The 15,963-nt window shown below is 34.3% G+C and overlaps 1 protein-coding gene across 2 annotated transcripts in view; it reads right to left on the reverse strand.

Annotated features, from left to right (window-relative positions):
- Window positions 1-15,963, reverse strand: part of LOC139484966 (bridge-like lipid transfer protein family member 1) — an 84,102-nt gene that overhangs the window by 48,837 nt on the left and 19,302 nt on the right. For both annotated transcript variants that reach the window (XM_071269036.1, XM_071269035.1), the window contains exons 17-24: window positions 14,430-14,606; window positions 13,806-14,051; window positions 10,324-12,043; window positions 9,845-9,956; window positions 9,029-9,263; window positions 7,261-8,396; window positions 6,772-6,952; window positions 74-2,312 (exon numbers count right to left, since the gene is read on the reverse strand). In XM_071269036.1, coding sequence (XP_071125137.1) covers window positions 74-2,312; window positions 6,772-6,952; window positions 7,261-8,396; window positions 9,029-9,263; window positions 9,845-9,956; window positions 10,324-12,043; window positions 13,806-14,051; window positions 14,430-14,606 — 6,046 coding nt within the window. The remainder of the gene's footprint in view (window positions 1-73; window positions 2,313-6,771; window positions 6,953-7,260; window positions 8,397-9,028; window positions 9,264-9,844; window positions 9,957-10,323; window positions 12,044-13,805; window positions 14,052-14,429; window positions 14,607-15,963) is intronic.

The following is a 15,963-nucleotide window of genomic DNA, read 5'->3' on the forward strand; positions in this document are numbered from 1 at the left end:
AACAATCCTCCAATAATCTTTCAGACTGAATGTGGCATATGACAGGACATTATTAATTTATGATTTTACTTACTTTGTCTAAAACTGGTTCTACTGAATGCAGGATGTGGAGGCTTTTTACTGGTACCCTCCCCAGTTCCTCCTATCTCCTTCTCTTCAATGTCATTTATATCCTGTTTAGATTTATTTTTTAATTTTGTACTGCCTGACAGAGTGCCAGTATTCCCTGCAACAGGCTCTCTAGACCCTCCAACACGTTCTCTGGACCCACCCTCTGGTTCCTCAACTATTACTGGTAGCAGTTTAGCAACAGTAGGCCTGCGTCCAAGTATAGTCTTAGTTTCAGGCATTGTGGAATATAATTCTAACAGATGATATAATGTCCTCCAGCATTTAGGAGTGGATTCTTTGATTTCGTCCACTATTGTCTTTTCAGCCACGATTGGTGAAGATGTGTCTTCCATGTCAATTGTAACAGAATCACTGTAATTCAAAGACTGGGGAGGTGTCAACAATTCAGATGATTTGCTTTGTACATTAGGAATTGGTATAGGGTCTGACTTTGATGTCTTTTTGGTTTGAAAAATATTTGTCCTCTTTAAAGATAATGTCATATGTTTGTCTGGCCTTTTCTGTTCAGGTCTTTGAAAGTTCAAAGGAAGACAAGCCAATGCAGATGTTTTTCTATGAGAAGGTGGAATTTCAATAGTGATTTGGCCAGGACCAGATTCACTAGAGGAAGTAGAATCCTTCATTTTAGACAGATTTTCAACTGATGGAGGACTAGCTAGTCCTGAATGAGAAATATCAGAATGTTGAGTATCTGCACTGGAAGTTGAACCTTTAGAATCCTGTTTCCTGTGTGTTTTAACCCATTCGAGATTCGAGTGACTGTGTTTAAGTTCTTTCTTTGTGTCTTTGATATTGTCTGCCATTGTAACAAATTGATGCACAAGTCTCAATAGTGGCATATCAACATGCTGAGTAACTGAATCACAGTTCATCATGAAATTGACTTGTAACGTTGTTGGTTTTGCTTCCAATTTATGCATAGCAAAGTTAAGCGGAGGTTTTCCATTGCTTTTATCGTCACTTCCTCCTGATTCTTTATTTTCAAAATCAACTACATCTTTCATAGCAATGTGAGCTAGAAAGCCTTCACATAAAAATGCAGGCACAGCATTAAAATCAATCAATTTTCTTTTCTTTGATTTTTCTTTCCTTCGATGATATCTCTCAGAGCTTACAATCTGAATCTTTATAGTTTCAAGCTGCCCTTGCAAGGAAAGACTTCCACCAAATTTCTTCATCATTGCAGTTGGGCGAACTCCTTCAACATGTAATCCTATGCTCTGAAGGAAGGGTTTGAACAAACTTCTAGCATCTGCCAGCTGCATAATAGATGTTGCTTTAGAGAATTGTTCATCACTTAAATCTAGTCTGCTGTCATCCTGACTCCAAGCACTTCCAAAAGCACCTAAAAGAGAATCTTGTCTTTTGAATAAATGTGAGTCATCAAAATCAAATTCTTCCTGCTTTGCCATCCATTGATATAAGTCTTGTGTTTTGTCAACATTGGCATTGTTCTTTAAAATTGATTTAGAAAACTCTGTCTTCATCGGAGTAGCTGGAGGAGTCATGTCACTTTTGTCCATACTTGTCAAACTAGCAGCCGCAGAATGAAAACTATAATTACTGTCATTACGATGAAGTGATTGGTGAGGGGCTAGTAGCGGGTTTGGTGTGGCACTACTTCCTGTCACCTGTCTATCTGGAGATTCGTTGGCTCCTGAGTTTTGAGAAAGTCCTCCTTGTAAATAGGATTTTAATTTTTTGTATTGTACTGAGGGCATGGAAGATGACCCTTCATGGTCTTTCTTTCCTCTGACATGAAAACTTGAAATTGACCCAGATTTATGTATTGACCCGTCGTCTCCTGTCAATAATGATACTCTTTCATCTACAACATCAAAGTTTTCCTCACTCATGTTATCCCCACATTCATCGTCATCACTATTTTCATCATCACCTAGTGGCAAGGCAAATTTAACTGTGTAGGGACGTACAGTTTTCTGAGATTTGAAATCCATTTCTGACAGTTGTGGCATGTACAATACATTTTTCCACTGTCGTGTCAAAGCAAGTATTCCTTTTTGGATTGTTATCAGTTGAGGAAGAGTGTCTGCTTGAACAGCTCTTTCTACAGGTTTGGTGCCCACTTTATACAGGTATTTTCTGAGAACTGTAAACAGCTGACATGAAGGTTCCTCTACTAGTATTCTGGCTAATGGAGTCATTTTGTAGTACTTGCTCTGAAAAAAAAAAAAAAAATTTTAAGACAAAATCTTTTGAAGATGTATGATTAATTGTATATTTGTTTTTCAATAAAACTAGTCTACATGGCTTACTTAACTGAACCTAGCTACGCTCCAATATAGCAATGCATTAGGTCCAACTCCCTTTAATGTGCTTCAACATTTACATATAGTTTTTACCTAGCAATGTATTTTCAAAATAGACCCATTATAGTACTGCAACCAGAGTTCATTTTTTAAAACTTTAATGGTCCGGAAGAACACACACCTAAATTATATATCGATGGAAAGAGGAAAACGTGTACAATAAGAAAAGTTGGGTCGTAAAATTCCAGAGTGGTCACAATTTTGTGAAATTGAGGTCAAAGGTCAGACCTAAAAATATCAATATTTCAACCACAAGGACAAAAAGGAGAAATATTCTGATATTTATTCAATAGAATGCTACAAAAACGATTCAATCATAAGCATATGCTATAAACGATGTTAAAACGACAAATTTGACTACTTATATGAAGAGCTGCCATTACAAAATGGCGTTGATTTGGAACCTTCTGATTTTTTTCCATTTAAGACATAACAAAAGAAGAAGTGGCCTTGACCTTTTCACATCCATAAACTTTCATATTGTGTATAGTATTTCACTATAGTATATTACAGAATTATTTTCTAAAGTTTAAAACACCACTTTATCAAATCATTTCAATATTTTTTCTATCTTTGAAAAAAACAAAATTCAAGCGCTGAAACAGTGTTTTTAATTTTGCATCTTAAAGGTTGTGTATTTTGTGAAAATTAGTAGCTAGTTATAGATTAATACATATTGTGTTTTTGCAAAGTCTGGACAGAGCAGTTATAACACAAAATATACTATAGTCACCCGAGGTGAATGCGAGGTCCCTTTTTTATAAGAACAAGTTAGGCGCAGAACAGAGTTTGTTCAAAGCAAACACAGTTTTTGAGTACAAATGCTATCTGGAGCGTAAATACCATCATGATTCGGTCAAACTCGTCAGATATAGTCTTACCTTTGCATAGGAAACACAAAAGAAATGTGAGTACAAAGTTTCGATCAATGTTCGTGACCCATATTCCCATATGCATATGCATGATGTATCTGCACTGTCAATCCCAAATGTAATGGGGCGAATGTTGGTACAGAAACGATTGATTTTGTAATAGCCATATGTTTACGAATTTTTGTTATCTTTAGGGACAATATAGGGTTCAGAAGCACCTTTGTGTTATTTTTCATCAATTAACTAACAAATGAATTTTTTAGCCTAGGCTCCGTGTTGAAGACCGGACCGTGACCTTTAATGGTAGCATTAGCACTCATATCACATCTTCCTATATCTATTAACAAGCTATGCGGGCATCATTTCCATAGAAATACCAAAACGAGGACATAGCTCATAAGAGCACTGGTGGCGGGGTGAAGTAATTGTTCTTCTTTTAATGTATCCTTGATATTTTCAGACACACCTTGGTGTAATTCTGAAAGTCTTAACATAGACTTCAATTTTCCTGCAGCAGATATGGCATCCCGTAAATTGAGTTCAGAGCTAAACTCTATATTTCATATCCCTTGGCCCCACTGTGTCTGAATTGTAAGGTGTCACAATATCTAGTTAGTTCTGGAGTTTGGCAGTTTGGTAAGCATCAGAGACAATCTTGGATAAAATTGATCGGTATATATAGAGGATGTGCTACATGAGAAAGGCTTTTTCTTATGGAAGAACACATCACATCACTAACAATCGTTATTAATGAACTGACAGCAAGTTCAAATTCTAATTTTTCAGTAACTGTTTTACTTAATTGCACAGGTGTTGACTTCAATAAGTACTTGGTTATGCGTAGTTTTCTGTTTTTTTTAAAGGTTTTTCTTTTACACAAAAACCCTGTTTTCATAATCCAAACTACAAAGAAGAAACTGAGCGCGAGATCGTATAAAAGTGTCAGGTTGTGAGGATACATGTCGATTAGTTTGATCACATATATGGATTTCTGATGTTTCTAATTTAAAGTTGCCAAAGGGTGACTGGAGAAACGAAATATGGTCACTTGGTCTTCCCCCGACCAGCAGTAAAACGAAGTGGGGCGTCCGTTTGGCTGTGCGGGATGTATCAAGTTCGCAGTCACGTCCGGTCAGAATGGGGACGTTAAATCCGATGCCTCATGTAAAGGGAATGTCACGTTCTTTGCACGTTAAAAACCCTTGCATCAACTCTTTGAGGGGTCCGTAGGTGGCATGTTGCAATGGACAATTTCTGTCCCAATCCAATATACCATCATTTTCCATTGGCAGTCTAAATTTTCCCGATCATTATCCCGAATGGCCTCTATTATGACAAAACCTACCTATTGTTTTTATTGTTAACTTGTTCTCATCCTGAACATGCATGAAATATTTGCCACTGGACGTTAATCAACCAACAATCAATCAATCTAATTTAAAGATGCACACCAAGTTTGCCTTCTGGTGCAAGTCTCATATCATCACTAATGATTCGCCCACGGAAAGCAGAATATCAAGAGAAGTTGGTTTTAGCATCACCTTGTCACACACCAAATCTCTGCGAAACTTCAATAGTACTTTTCCCCCGACTACTTGCATGCATATTAATTGCTCTGAGGTTAAACATTGACATACAATGTATTTTCACACAATGTCAACTATAGTTATTATCCGGAAAAAACTCTTATCCGAAGGATTTGGTTAACTTTTATATAAAGTCAAAATTTTATTAACAAAAATATAACTTTTTTACAGAAAATACACGAAAGAACTACTATATATATTCAAATCACTCAAAAATAGATTAACTTCTCCTACAAAATCTACATAATCACATCGAAACTATCAAATTGATTGTGAAGGAAAAAATAAATGGTGGAGCTGATTGACGGATAGGAAATTTCCGTAATTAAAAAAGGTACAAATGATGTTTTTATTTTTGAGTTTTTGACAAAATTGTTTGGAATTTGCCCAACAAAATTTGCATGCAGTATCGCAATAATATGTTTTGTCCTCTCAAATGTTAAATACTGTTTTTGAATCATATGTTTTCTCGTTTTCAAAGAAAAACGCGTTAAATTTCTATCTAAAAAATCAGCCAACTTTAAGTTTGAAAGTTTTACTTGGAGATGGTATTATATTTATGTCTTAATCATTCCGGTGATCCTTGATGATATGTGCATAGAAAATATTTACGAAAATAGCGGGAAATTTAACCAAAAAATATATTTTTGGATTTTAAGGTAACTATCCAAAACCGTAAATTGAGGGGTACCCCCATTAAAGGGATAAAATACAAAAATGTGACCATAGAAACTTTTTACGACCCGACGGAAATTAAAATATAGATATTATTCTATCATTTAAAACAATTTGCAGGCATGTGCTATTCCAGACCATTAAACTCGTTAACTAAGCGTCTTTTTCGATGTCAGTTGCAGTACTATTATAATCAAGTAAAGAATGGCAAATGGGGGCCATGTTTTATATTTCACATTTTAATATTTTTATATTAAAATAGGTCAAACATTATTCTTTCCAACATTTGTTCACATTGGGAATGTACCGGTATTTAAAGAGGAGATTATAAAAATGAAACTTTCAAAGATTTAGATATGAAACTGTATTGCACCAAATCATCATACTATGAAACACATTTCTAAAAGTTTTTTTCTATAAACCTCATTATAAAAAACTTCCCCTTCTTATTAAGTGTATAACAGAGAAAAGAGTTAGAGTGGGGTGCTCATTTTAGCCACATCTTTCCATGTTTTCTACAGTTTATGTTCAGGTCTAAATGTTTTTGAAGTATACTGATATTTCTATATGAAGATAACTTCAAATGCAAAATATACTTAAGCTTGAAAACCAGTTTGTTTTAAGAAAATCATCTGAAAAGTTAGATTAAAGGGTGTTTGAAATTTCCGGATGTTTTGTCAATGGGGGACACATATTCGCCTTTTTTACTTATCTATTTAAAACCAAATAACCGCAGCTTTTAACAATTTTTATCAAATCAATTGCATTATAGATGAATAGCAGACATTTCAAAGGTATAAAGAATTTAAAATTAGGGCATTCAGTCAAATATTTACTTAGAAATACTTCTTTGAAATCGTGTTTTTTAATCAGGAAATTCCCCGAAAATTGTTGTCCGTTTTTCGGTCATTTTCAGTAGGAGCCGCAATTTTGTCTCAGTTTAAAAAAATATTATATTTGTTATAAAAATATAATTTACAGGTACATTTCTTCCATTTCAGCCATCCTTTGAAGTTTTTACACCTCAAAATCCTTAAACGGCGAAAATGAGCACCCCACTCTACCTATACTATAGCATCAATGTTTATTTTTTCTGATTGAAATGAAAGGAAAAGCTTTCATATGTATTCATAGTTTCAATATAGACATTTTTCAGAATACATGAAATAAACAAACCTTGCTAGGAAAGTGGACACTGGATTCCTCCAGCCCATCAGTCATGATACAGGCCATAACAGAACTAGTACGATGTGTTAGAGTTAGCATCATATGTTTGACTGAACATATCAGTCTGTCCAAAGGATTCATCCAGGCATTGATAGCGGGTGTACCTGTACTCAATAGATTCCAGTCATGTCTGAAATCATACAGAAGCAGAATTTAACACAATTTCTCAAATGTCTTTCTACAAATCGTAACTTTTAAACACTGAGTATTGAGAATATTTTTGTAAAAGAATTTATTTGGTTTTTAGGATTTTTTTCAACTGAAGAACATAATTTTTGTCCAAAACATCTAATCCTATTTTTGATTTGAATGCTTTGATAGGTTGCTGTCTCATAGACATATACCATAATTTTATTCACATATTCATGTATTGTAAGTTCCAAATAATAGCAATACGAAAAGATATAAAACAATTTTTCCATTACAGTGATTTCTTACTTTGTGAAATCCACTTTCCTCTTGATAGAAATTGGCGGTGGTGCAGCAAAATTAAACCAAATTGTCTTTATTTCTAGCATACCACTAGACGCATCCCCTTTAAAAGCCTCATATTCTGTAAATGACATTAAAGATGAGGAACTTGAGGGTAGAGATACCCTGGAGTCCCAGGAATGTACTGAATCACTGTCTTTCTTATTTCCTCTACCGTGTTTGCTGGATGATAGATTTGGCTCTTCCTCTGACTTCCCTAATTCACGTTCTAATTCTAATCTAGTCGATGTCTGAATGTTTGATAACTTTTTGGCCACTTTTTCCATTTTTTGTGTAAACTGTTCATCAACATTTTCAGAAAATCCTAACCTCCTAACTGCTTTAACGTCAATATTTTCTAATCCACATTCAAACATTATGAATCCTAAAGCAGACTTGCCAGATTTAAAACTGTGTTCTCTACTCGGAACCTTTCTTGATTTTCCATCATATGGCGAACCATCAAGTGATTCTTCCTCAATACTGCTTTGTCGAAACAATTTTGGTAAAGTTCCACCATGACTGTCAGTATCTCTACTTGCCTGGCGACTCATACTACGACGACTTTCTCTACTTGAATTTCTACGTACAACCTTCGGTGATGGAGTAGAGGTTGAAGGCCTCTCCCCCCTTTGCCTAGGGGAAGCTGGAAATGCAAATGCTAATGGTTTACTAAGTTCCTTGTCAAATTCAAACAAAACCTTAGACTTGTGATCGGGTATAGCTGTTAACAAGACTTGATCAGAGTAATTACTATTTTTCAGCAGTCTCTGTAACTGGATGTGTACTTTAGAAATATGAAGTGTTCCAACGTCTTCCTCTCGACAAACTTCTGTCACAAGATCTTCTTGAGACTTATCAAAGTTACTGGAATCCATTCTTTTCACATTCTGTTTCTTTGGTGAAGTCTTTATAGGTACACCACCAGGATTAGGTTTCTCCTGCATGGTTTTAACAGAATGACTGTTTGACAATAACTGACAATTGATATTGTCAAAACATACAGCTAACAGTGAGAAACATGTCAAATCACGGATACTTTCCATAGCAGAGAAAGCTATCACTTCTTCAACCATACCTGACTGTAAAACACATATGTTAATCTGAAATTAAAAAAAATAAGATATATGCAAATGAGAGAAAATGGTAAATTATATAATGGCTACTTTACTTAACAAAACACACAGCTAGCAAAGCAAAATTGATATCTATGTATTGTTGCATTAACATGTTGGCAACAAGTTACATTGAATACTACAGAAAAATCTAAATACTCATGAAAACACGAACCTGTTTAAGGTCCAGCAGAAAATATTACGTGAATATCAAGAATGAAAAGGTGTTTATTTGAATTCAGTTTTGTACTTTAAACATACTAAGCTGAATTTTAAGCACCAATCAAAACATAAAGTATACAAGCAATCTCATCTTTCTTTGTTATGTAGTCACTTGTTTATTCTTGTTTCATATCATTGTAAAATTGCATGCTATGTTTATAGTTAATTGTACTTGGTATTTAAAAGAAACAGATTAATATAAGTTATGTACAGAATCCTATTATTATAGTGTATTTTTGTATAATGATAAATAAATATGTTTAAACTATCTTCTGGAGAGAGACTGGTTAACTAGACATCAGGAAGGATGCTACAACGAAACCATAAATAGGTGTTTTCTACAGTTGAATACCAGGGTCTCTGGAAGAAGAAGCATACCCTATTTTGAACATACCAACCTTTGATAATGTAAACAGAGCCTGTATACTCTTTGTTTTCATTTCCCCACTGCTACGTCTGCTCTCGGTACTAAATTGTCTCTCTGGCATCTTTGTAACCTCACTATCAGACTTCTCTTTCACCTTCTTCAGTCGATTCTGTCTTTTCAGGCTATCTACACATTGACTGTGTAAGCCATCTATTATAGAAGATGGGTGAAGAGCTGTCAGTGTTGGAATCACGGCTTCACTGTATCTGTTTGAAGTTTAAAATAGTATAATGTTATTTATGAACACTGTTTGGCTAAAAATATATTGAATAACATGAACTTTTATAATTTGAATTATTTTCTAATGAAAAAAACAATGGTCAATATAATGAATATAAACATCCAGTTCACAAGCATTGCAAAAGCAATGTTTAATTCATAATATTTCCCCTATGCATTATTGATATATAAAAAGTGTTGAAATGAAATGAAATGTAAGGACAGAAATAAGGGTTGCTGTCTCTTTTACTTACTTTCTTACTTTAACATAAATGATCTTTTAGTTTACTTTTTTGGTGATATATGTGAGCTGTAAATGTACACTTTTGTCTTTTTTTTTAAGATTGAATGACCATGGCTTCACATCCAGAAGCAAATATCACATATATTTTCACGAACTTAGAAAAGTAGGGACATTAATAATACCTGTAACTAATTAAATCATGCTATTTAAAGACTTAGGAAACAGTGGTCCAAGAGATGTTAAAACTGAGGAAAACAGATGCAAAAACCAGGATTTTAACATCACATCTCATGATCTATAGAATTTGAAATCATTGAATCATACCTTTGGAAAGACTCTAGAAATAATGGTGTTAACATGACATTCATAGAGCCTCTTACTTTAACCACTGCGGTGGTAATAGATGCATTCTCAGGTAAGCTGTTATCTGGATCTTCTATAAACATAAACATATACATTTTAAATAATTTATAATATTTTGCAATTTTGAAAAACATATAAGTTTGTGTAGGGTGAATTTTGTGGTAAAATGTCTTCATTGAAAATGCGAACAATTAGACTCACAAAATTTCCTATTTTTACCAAGTTTTAGTTTCTGTTTATTGTTTTGTTTACCCTTCTATTTACAAATGTATATACAAGTTGTTACATGAGTTAATAATTCCTTCCACTTTATATGCATTTCTTTTCACATTATCATCATATATCAATGTGTCTTTTTACCAATAAAATCTACATCTGTAAGCCATTGATTTATATTTTTTCAGCTTAAACTAAAAGCTTAAATTGTTTATAACGTTTACCTTCCAGAATAGAACTGTCTGCATTATCTTGAGATTCATTGACATCATCAACCTCATCTTCATCTCTCTCTTCTGTTCTGTACTCCTCTCTTGTTTTCATTAGACTTGGTGAAAAGCCCTGTCGAGTCTTGACAAACCTAGGAACACAAGCTGGACTATGTACATACTGCACTGATTGGCCGACAGAAGATAATGAGTACGTTGATTGATCTGCTATATTTGTCTTGTTGTAGCTCATTTCTGGTGTCGCCTGTGACCAATCATTGCACTGATAGTGAGTCAGGTGACTAGAATAACATGACATTAATACAGGAGATTCACTTATCGGCTTTTGCACTTGCCCATGAAGATCGACTAGGAAATTTTCAGGTACCCCTGAAAAACTATCGGCATCATTTGGCTCTGTTGTTGCAGATTCATAAGATAATGTAGAGCCAGAACTTTCTGAGCTTGACTGTCGCTCAATAGGTTTTTTATTCCTTTTAATTGTATCTAATTGTATAACGGTCTGATCATTTACAGTGGAATCATGTCTTTTTAAAGTTCCGTCTAAACTCATGTTGTCAGTAGAGAGAAATGAAATACCATTATCACATATATCAGGTTGTGAAATTTCCATATCTTCATCAGCGGAATAATAACGTTCACTTTCTATAGACATTTCTGATTGTACTTTACTACCCATACCTTGCCTTAAAACTTTAGGAGTTGACAAAGACGACTTTGAGAAACTCCTTTCTGACATCTTAAAATCGTCCAGATCAGAACCTGATTTTCTGTTGATAGATTTCAATGTTGTTAGACTATCTGCTAATCCTACTCTTCGATTTCCTGAGGAATCTCTTTTACTAAAATTTTCCAAACTTTCTTTTCTTGATGACAAACTTTTACTGTCAGAAGGAGAACTTGATGATATATCTTCAGGAGACTTACTGCTAATGTTAGAAGATAGAGAAGGTTTAGTTTCAAGAATAGAATCACTTGCTGCTGATTTTAAATAAGCATCCCCAATAGATATCTGAGATTGAATTTTTCCCGGACTTTCTTGAAACAGACTTTCCTTTGGAACCTTCAAAGATTGGCTTAATGAGGACTTTTCGCCAATGATTGTAATGTTTGTTCCAGATTCTGGGGTTGTTACATTACTCATATAACCTCTTGTGAATTTAAATCCATTTCCTTTTGAAGGTGATGCTCCTTCTATTCCATTTGTAAGTGATACCTCAAACACTAATTTGTCTTTAAATAGCAAACTCTGACCAAATCCAGGATCCTGTCCAGCAGGGGACACTTTTAACACAGCAGAAAATGGTCTTTCTTTACATTTTTTAGAATTGAAAAATCCAATGCCTGTTCTATTGTTTCCGAAAAATGCACACCCACCAAGGCAGCCACATTTTCCTATTACTAACGGCAAAACTTTAATTTCTTCTGGTGGCCACAGAAACCACAATCTCCTTGTCTTTTTGTCATGAATTTTGAGAAAGTTATCCTGTATTTTGTGGAAGTCAGGGTTAGGTAATGCCATAGCTGCCTCTCCATCTATTGGTCCAATGGTTAGACCACCTGACTCAAACCATAAATCTAATTGGCTACTGTCATGTTTTAAAGCAGAAGATGAAATAAACTGGGTCAATGAAATGTGTTCTACTCTAGCTGTTATTCCTGCTCTAGTGTTAGTTCCATGCAAATTACAGGTTGACAATTTAATTGGATGCACCTAAAAAAAGAAAAAGAAAAAGAAACATCAATTTCATCAGTCACATAACACTATTTCCCATTGGATTGAGTTAAAAGGGTCGCCCAAAAGGCTATTCACATGTAAATAAAATGTTTCGGTGAGTGCTGCCTGATACGACCACAATTGGGCCAAATTTGGACACAATATTCAAGCTTGATACTGTCTGAATTTGGATTGTTATCAAATTTTTGACATAAAATAGGTTTCGGACACACAAAAAAAATCAAGATCTTACAAATCTATTGCGCAATACTGTGCAATTAAAGATTTCTTCTTGAAACTTTCTATAAAAAAATATAATTTTAAAATAGGAACCCCTTAAGTTAACCCTTTCCTCCATAATGACGCCTTTTGACGCCACCCCCCTTACTCCATAATGACGCCTTTTGACGCCTGTGTAGTACCTCAGCTGAAACACTAGGACTACAAAGTGTCTGCAGTTGACTTGATAAAATTTGTATCCAATATAAAAAGGAATATCATAGGAATAACCGACTTAAATTTATTTGATGAAATAGTTGTTTTTCACAATGCCTTAATACTTTAAAGCATATGTTCAGCATTTTATTAAAAAAATCCTATGCAAATCAAGAATGCAAAAAAAAAAAAAATGGAGGAAAGGGTTAAAAACAAATTGGAACCCACCAAAAAAAATTTGAATCCCCCTTGGAGCAATTACCCCACACTCTATCCCTGCCTTTCATTTATAGTATGGAACCTTGTAGTACAATTTCAGAGAGATCCATATACTTAAACACAAGTTATTATCTGGAAACTAGATATATGCTCGTTTTTGGCCCTTTTTTGGCCCCTAATTCCTGCATGAATGGGGCAATAACCCCCAAACTCAATCTTAGCCTTCCTTTTGTGATATGGAACCTTGTGGTACAATGTCAGATAGATCCATACTCTTCATACAAGTTATTGTCCAGAAACTACAAAAATGCTTGTTTTTGGCACCTTTTTGGCCCTTAATTCCTAAACTGTTGGCACCATGTGGTATTAAACATTGTGCAACAATTTCAGAGCAATTGAAATACTTATACACAAGTTATTATCCTGAAAGTAGAAAAATGCTTCTTTTGGGCCCCTTTTGGGCCCCTAATTCCTAAACGGTTATGACCATCCCCAAAATCAATCCCAACCTTCCTTTTGTGGTATTGGACCTTCTTATAAAATTTCAAAGAGATCCATTCATATTAACTAAAGTTATTGTCCGGAAACCAATGTGTCTTCGGACACGCAGACGACGACATCATACCATTATACGATCCAAAAAAATATTTTAAGGTCGTAAAAAATATCTTGGTGACAGTTGCACACTATGCTAATTCAGACAAATAACCACTGAAAATTATTGTCTTTAAATGTTTGTATAAACACTTTTTATTGCATAAGTAGATAATAACTATGACAACCATCTCAAGTATCACAAACAAACAACTGTTACAGCTTGAAAAGTAAATATATTAATTAAAAATTTATGATAAAAAAGTGTTTTTTTTAATTTCTAATAAATTTACATTAAATCATACCATTACAAGTATTTCACAAAATAAAATGACCAAATCAATCTTAAACCACATTAAAGCTTGCTATGCAGTATGGGTTTTGCTCATTGTTTAAGGTCCTACAGTTACCTATAGATGTTAACTTCTAGATCAGTTGGTCACTTGTGGTGAGATGTCTCATTGACAATCATACCACATCATCTTATTTCTATAATAATTGAATACTTCACCTGAAGATTTAAAGCTGTTCCAGATTCTACTAAGAAGAAGCTGATTGAATCCACAGACAGTCTGACCATTTCATATTTAATGTCCTCTGATAATGGACAGTGATAGGAGTATTGAGGTAACATCCTACATTGAGGCTGAGGTAACATGTGCTGACACAGCTTGTTTGGTTTGGAGGGTTGTAAACAATTCTCTGGGTCTTCTACCAGTATGATAAATGTCTGGATAAATTCTACTAAATTCTGTAACTGCAATGTAAATCACATTAATATCTTTGATGTCTTTAAAAATGGATGGACAAAATCAAAAACAAATACTTATTGTTGACGTTGTTTTTTATCAATGTACATTCATTTATTTTGTGTGGATACCAATTTTTGAGGATTACATGGATGAAATTTAGAATCTTAAAATTCCCCTTTTGGCATTCTTAAAATATTAACATATATCTTCTACATCCCTTGTCTAATCTAATGAAACTCAAGAAGAAAGGAAGAATTTAGCAACATGACATGTTTCTATCTTTTTTATTCCTAAAACCTTTTTATCATCATCAATTTACAATACTTTATAACAATTCAAAGCATGTTTGTTAACAGACAACACTTTACTTATATGATAAGTACCTGTGAACTAGTCAGCTTCCCTGTTAAATCTCCTATAACAACTTCTATCAGCCATGCATACTCCAAAGTCTCACTTTCCATAGGTAATCCTTCATGAGAAAACATTGCATGACCTCTGACCTGTAGTCCTGACAACCCAAGGTGACCTTCATTCAGATGTTTGTTATCATCTTCTCTCTGTAAACATGCAGACATTATTTCATTTAAGATGGTTTAAAAAACGTATAAAATCCAGGGGCTGATTCAGGCGGGGGCGTGGCAGGCGTGCGCCCCCCTAAAAATTGTAAACCATAGGTTGTCCTCTGCTCAATAAAGTTTCTGAACAGACAACGAAAATTAAAGTCGTTGCATTCCATCCGTTTTAACATTCAAAGAAGTATATAATACAGTAATTTAACAGAATCAACGTGCTTACTAATCAACTGACATACGGTTTATTTTAAAAGTTCTATAAATATGTTATACTAAAAAGGAAGGTGGCAACGCGGTACTGCGTTTGAGGACAAATATCATAGGCTTTTAGCAGTTGAAGTAAAACAATTGTGACATTGTAGTTGCAGTTTTTATAAACAACTTCTTTGATAACCGAAGTTCAAAAACATCCCTACTTCGCTTTCCCACGAAGTAGGTGAAAGTGCCCTACCAGTGTTTGGGTTGGTTATTTCATAATGGCACGGCAAAGAAAACAGCCCAAGTTAGATTCTTCTTAATGAAAGATAGATATAATGGTTCAAGTGAAAGGTTAGTTTATTTAATATCTTGTGTCAATATATGTTTCTTGTTTGCAACCTATAAATTTTGCCGAAGCATGCATAAACAGTCAGGGCCCCAACCCGTAGGTACTACTGTATTACATGGGATCCCAGGAAAATTAACATAACTTTGTAAGGATCTCATTCTGATTTTAGTGGTTAGTTACGAAAACTGTTTTACAATATATAAAAAGTCTTGCACGACCCCTGAAAATAAAACAAAAATAAAAACAGATATTATGAAATGACAATTAAATTGTGAACGTAGAAATTTACGTTTTCATAAATCTTGTTTTACTCAGTCAGTCAGTCACTTAATATTTGGTCCGGTATTGCAAATTTTGAGTTTATAACCGATTTCATATCACATTATTGACTAATAGTAATGTAACACCAGTTTTCCAAGTAACCATTGACATTCGCTTGATTTTTTTTATGGAGGGTCAGCTGAGCTTGTGTACTCCTGATGGTCTCTATTCTACTTATGTTCCGTCCTGTTTACTGGTAAATATACCTTGACCTGTAATGGTTTACCTTTATGAATTGTTACTAGACAGTAATGGAGAGTTGTCTCATTGGCATTCATACCACATCTTTCTATATCTATATAGAGGTAGTCAATGAACAGAAGCTCACAGATTTCTCGTTAATTATGGTGATTGTAAATTGTCAGGGGTGGATTTATGCGGTCTTAGATCGAAATTTTAATTTCTTTCTGAAGATATGTGCGTGACATTCCCCATATTCGTATACTGACAGACGTACTGATGTACAAACTAGGA

This window comes from Mytilus edulis, chromosome 8 (genome assembly GCF_963676685.1).
Source record: "Mytilus edulis chromosome 8, xbMytEdul2.2, whole genome shotgun sequence".
Lineage (NCBI taxonomy): Eukaryota > Metazoa > Mollusca > Bivalvia > Mytilida > Mytilidae > Mytilus > Mytilus edulis.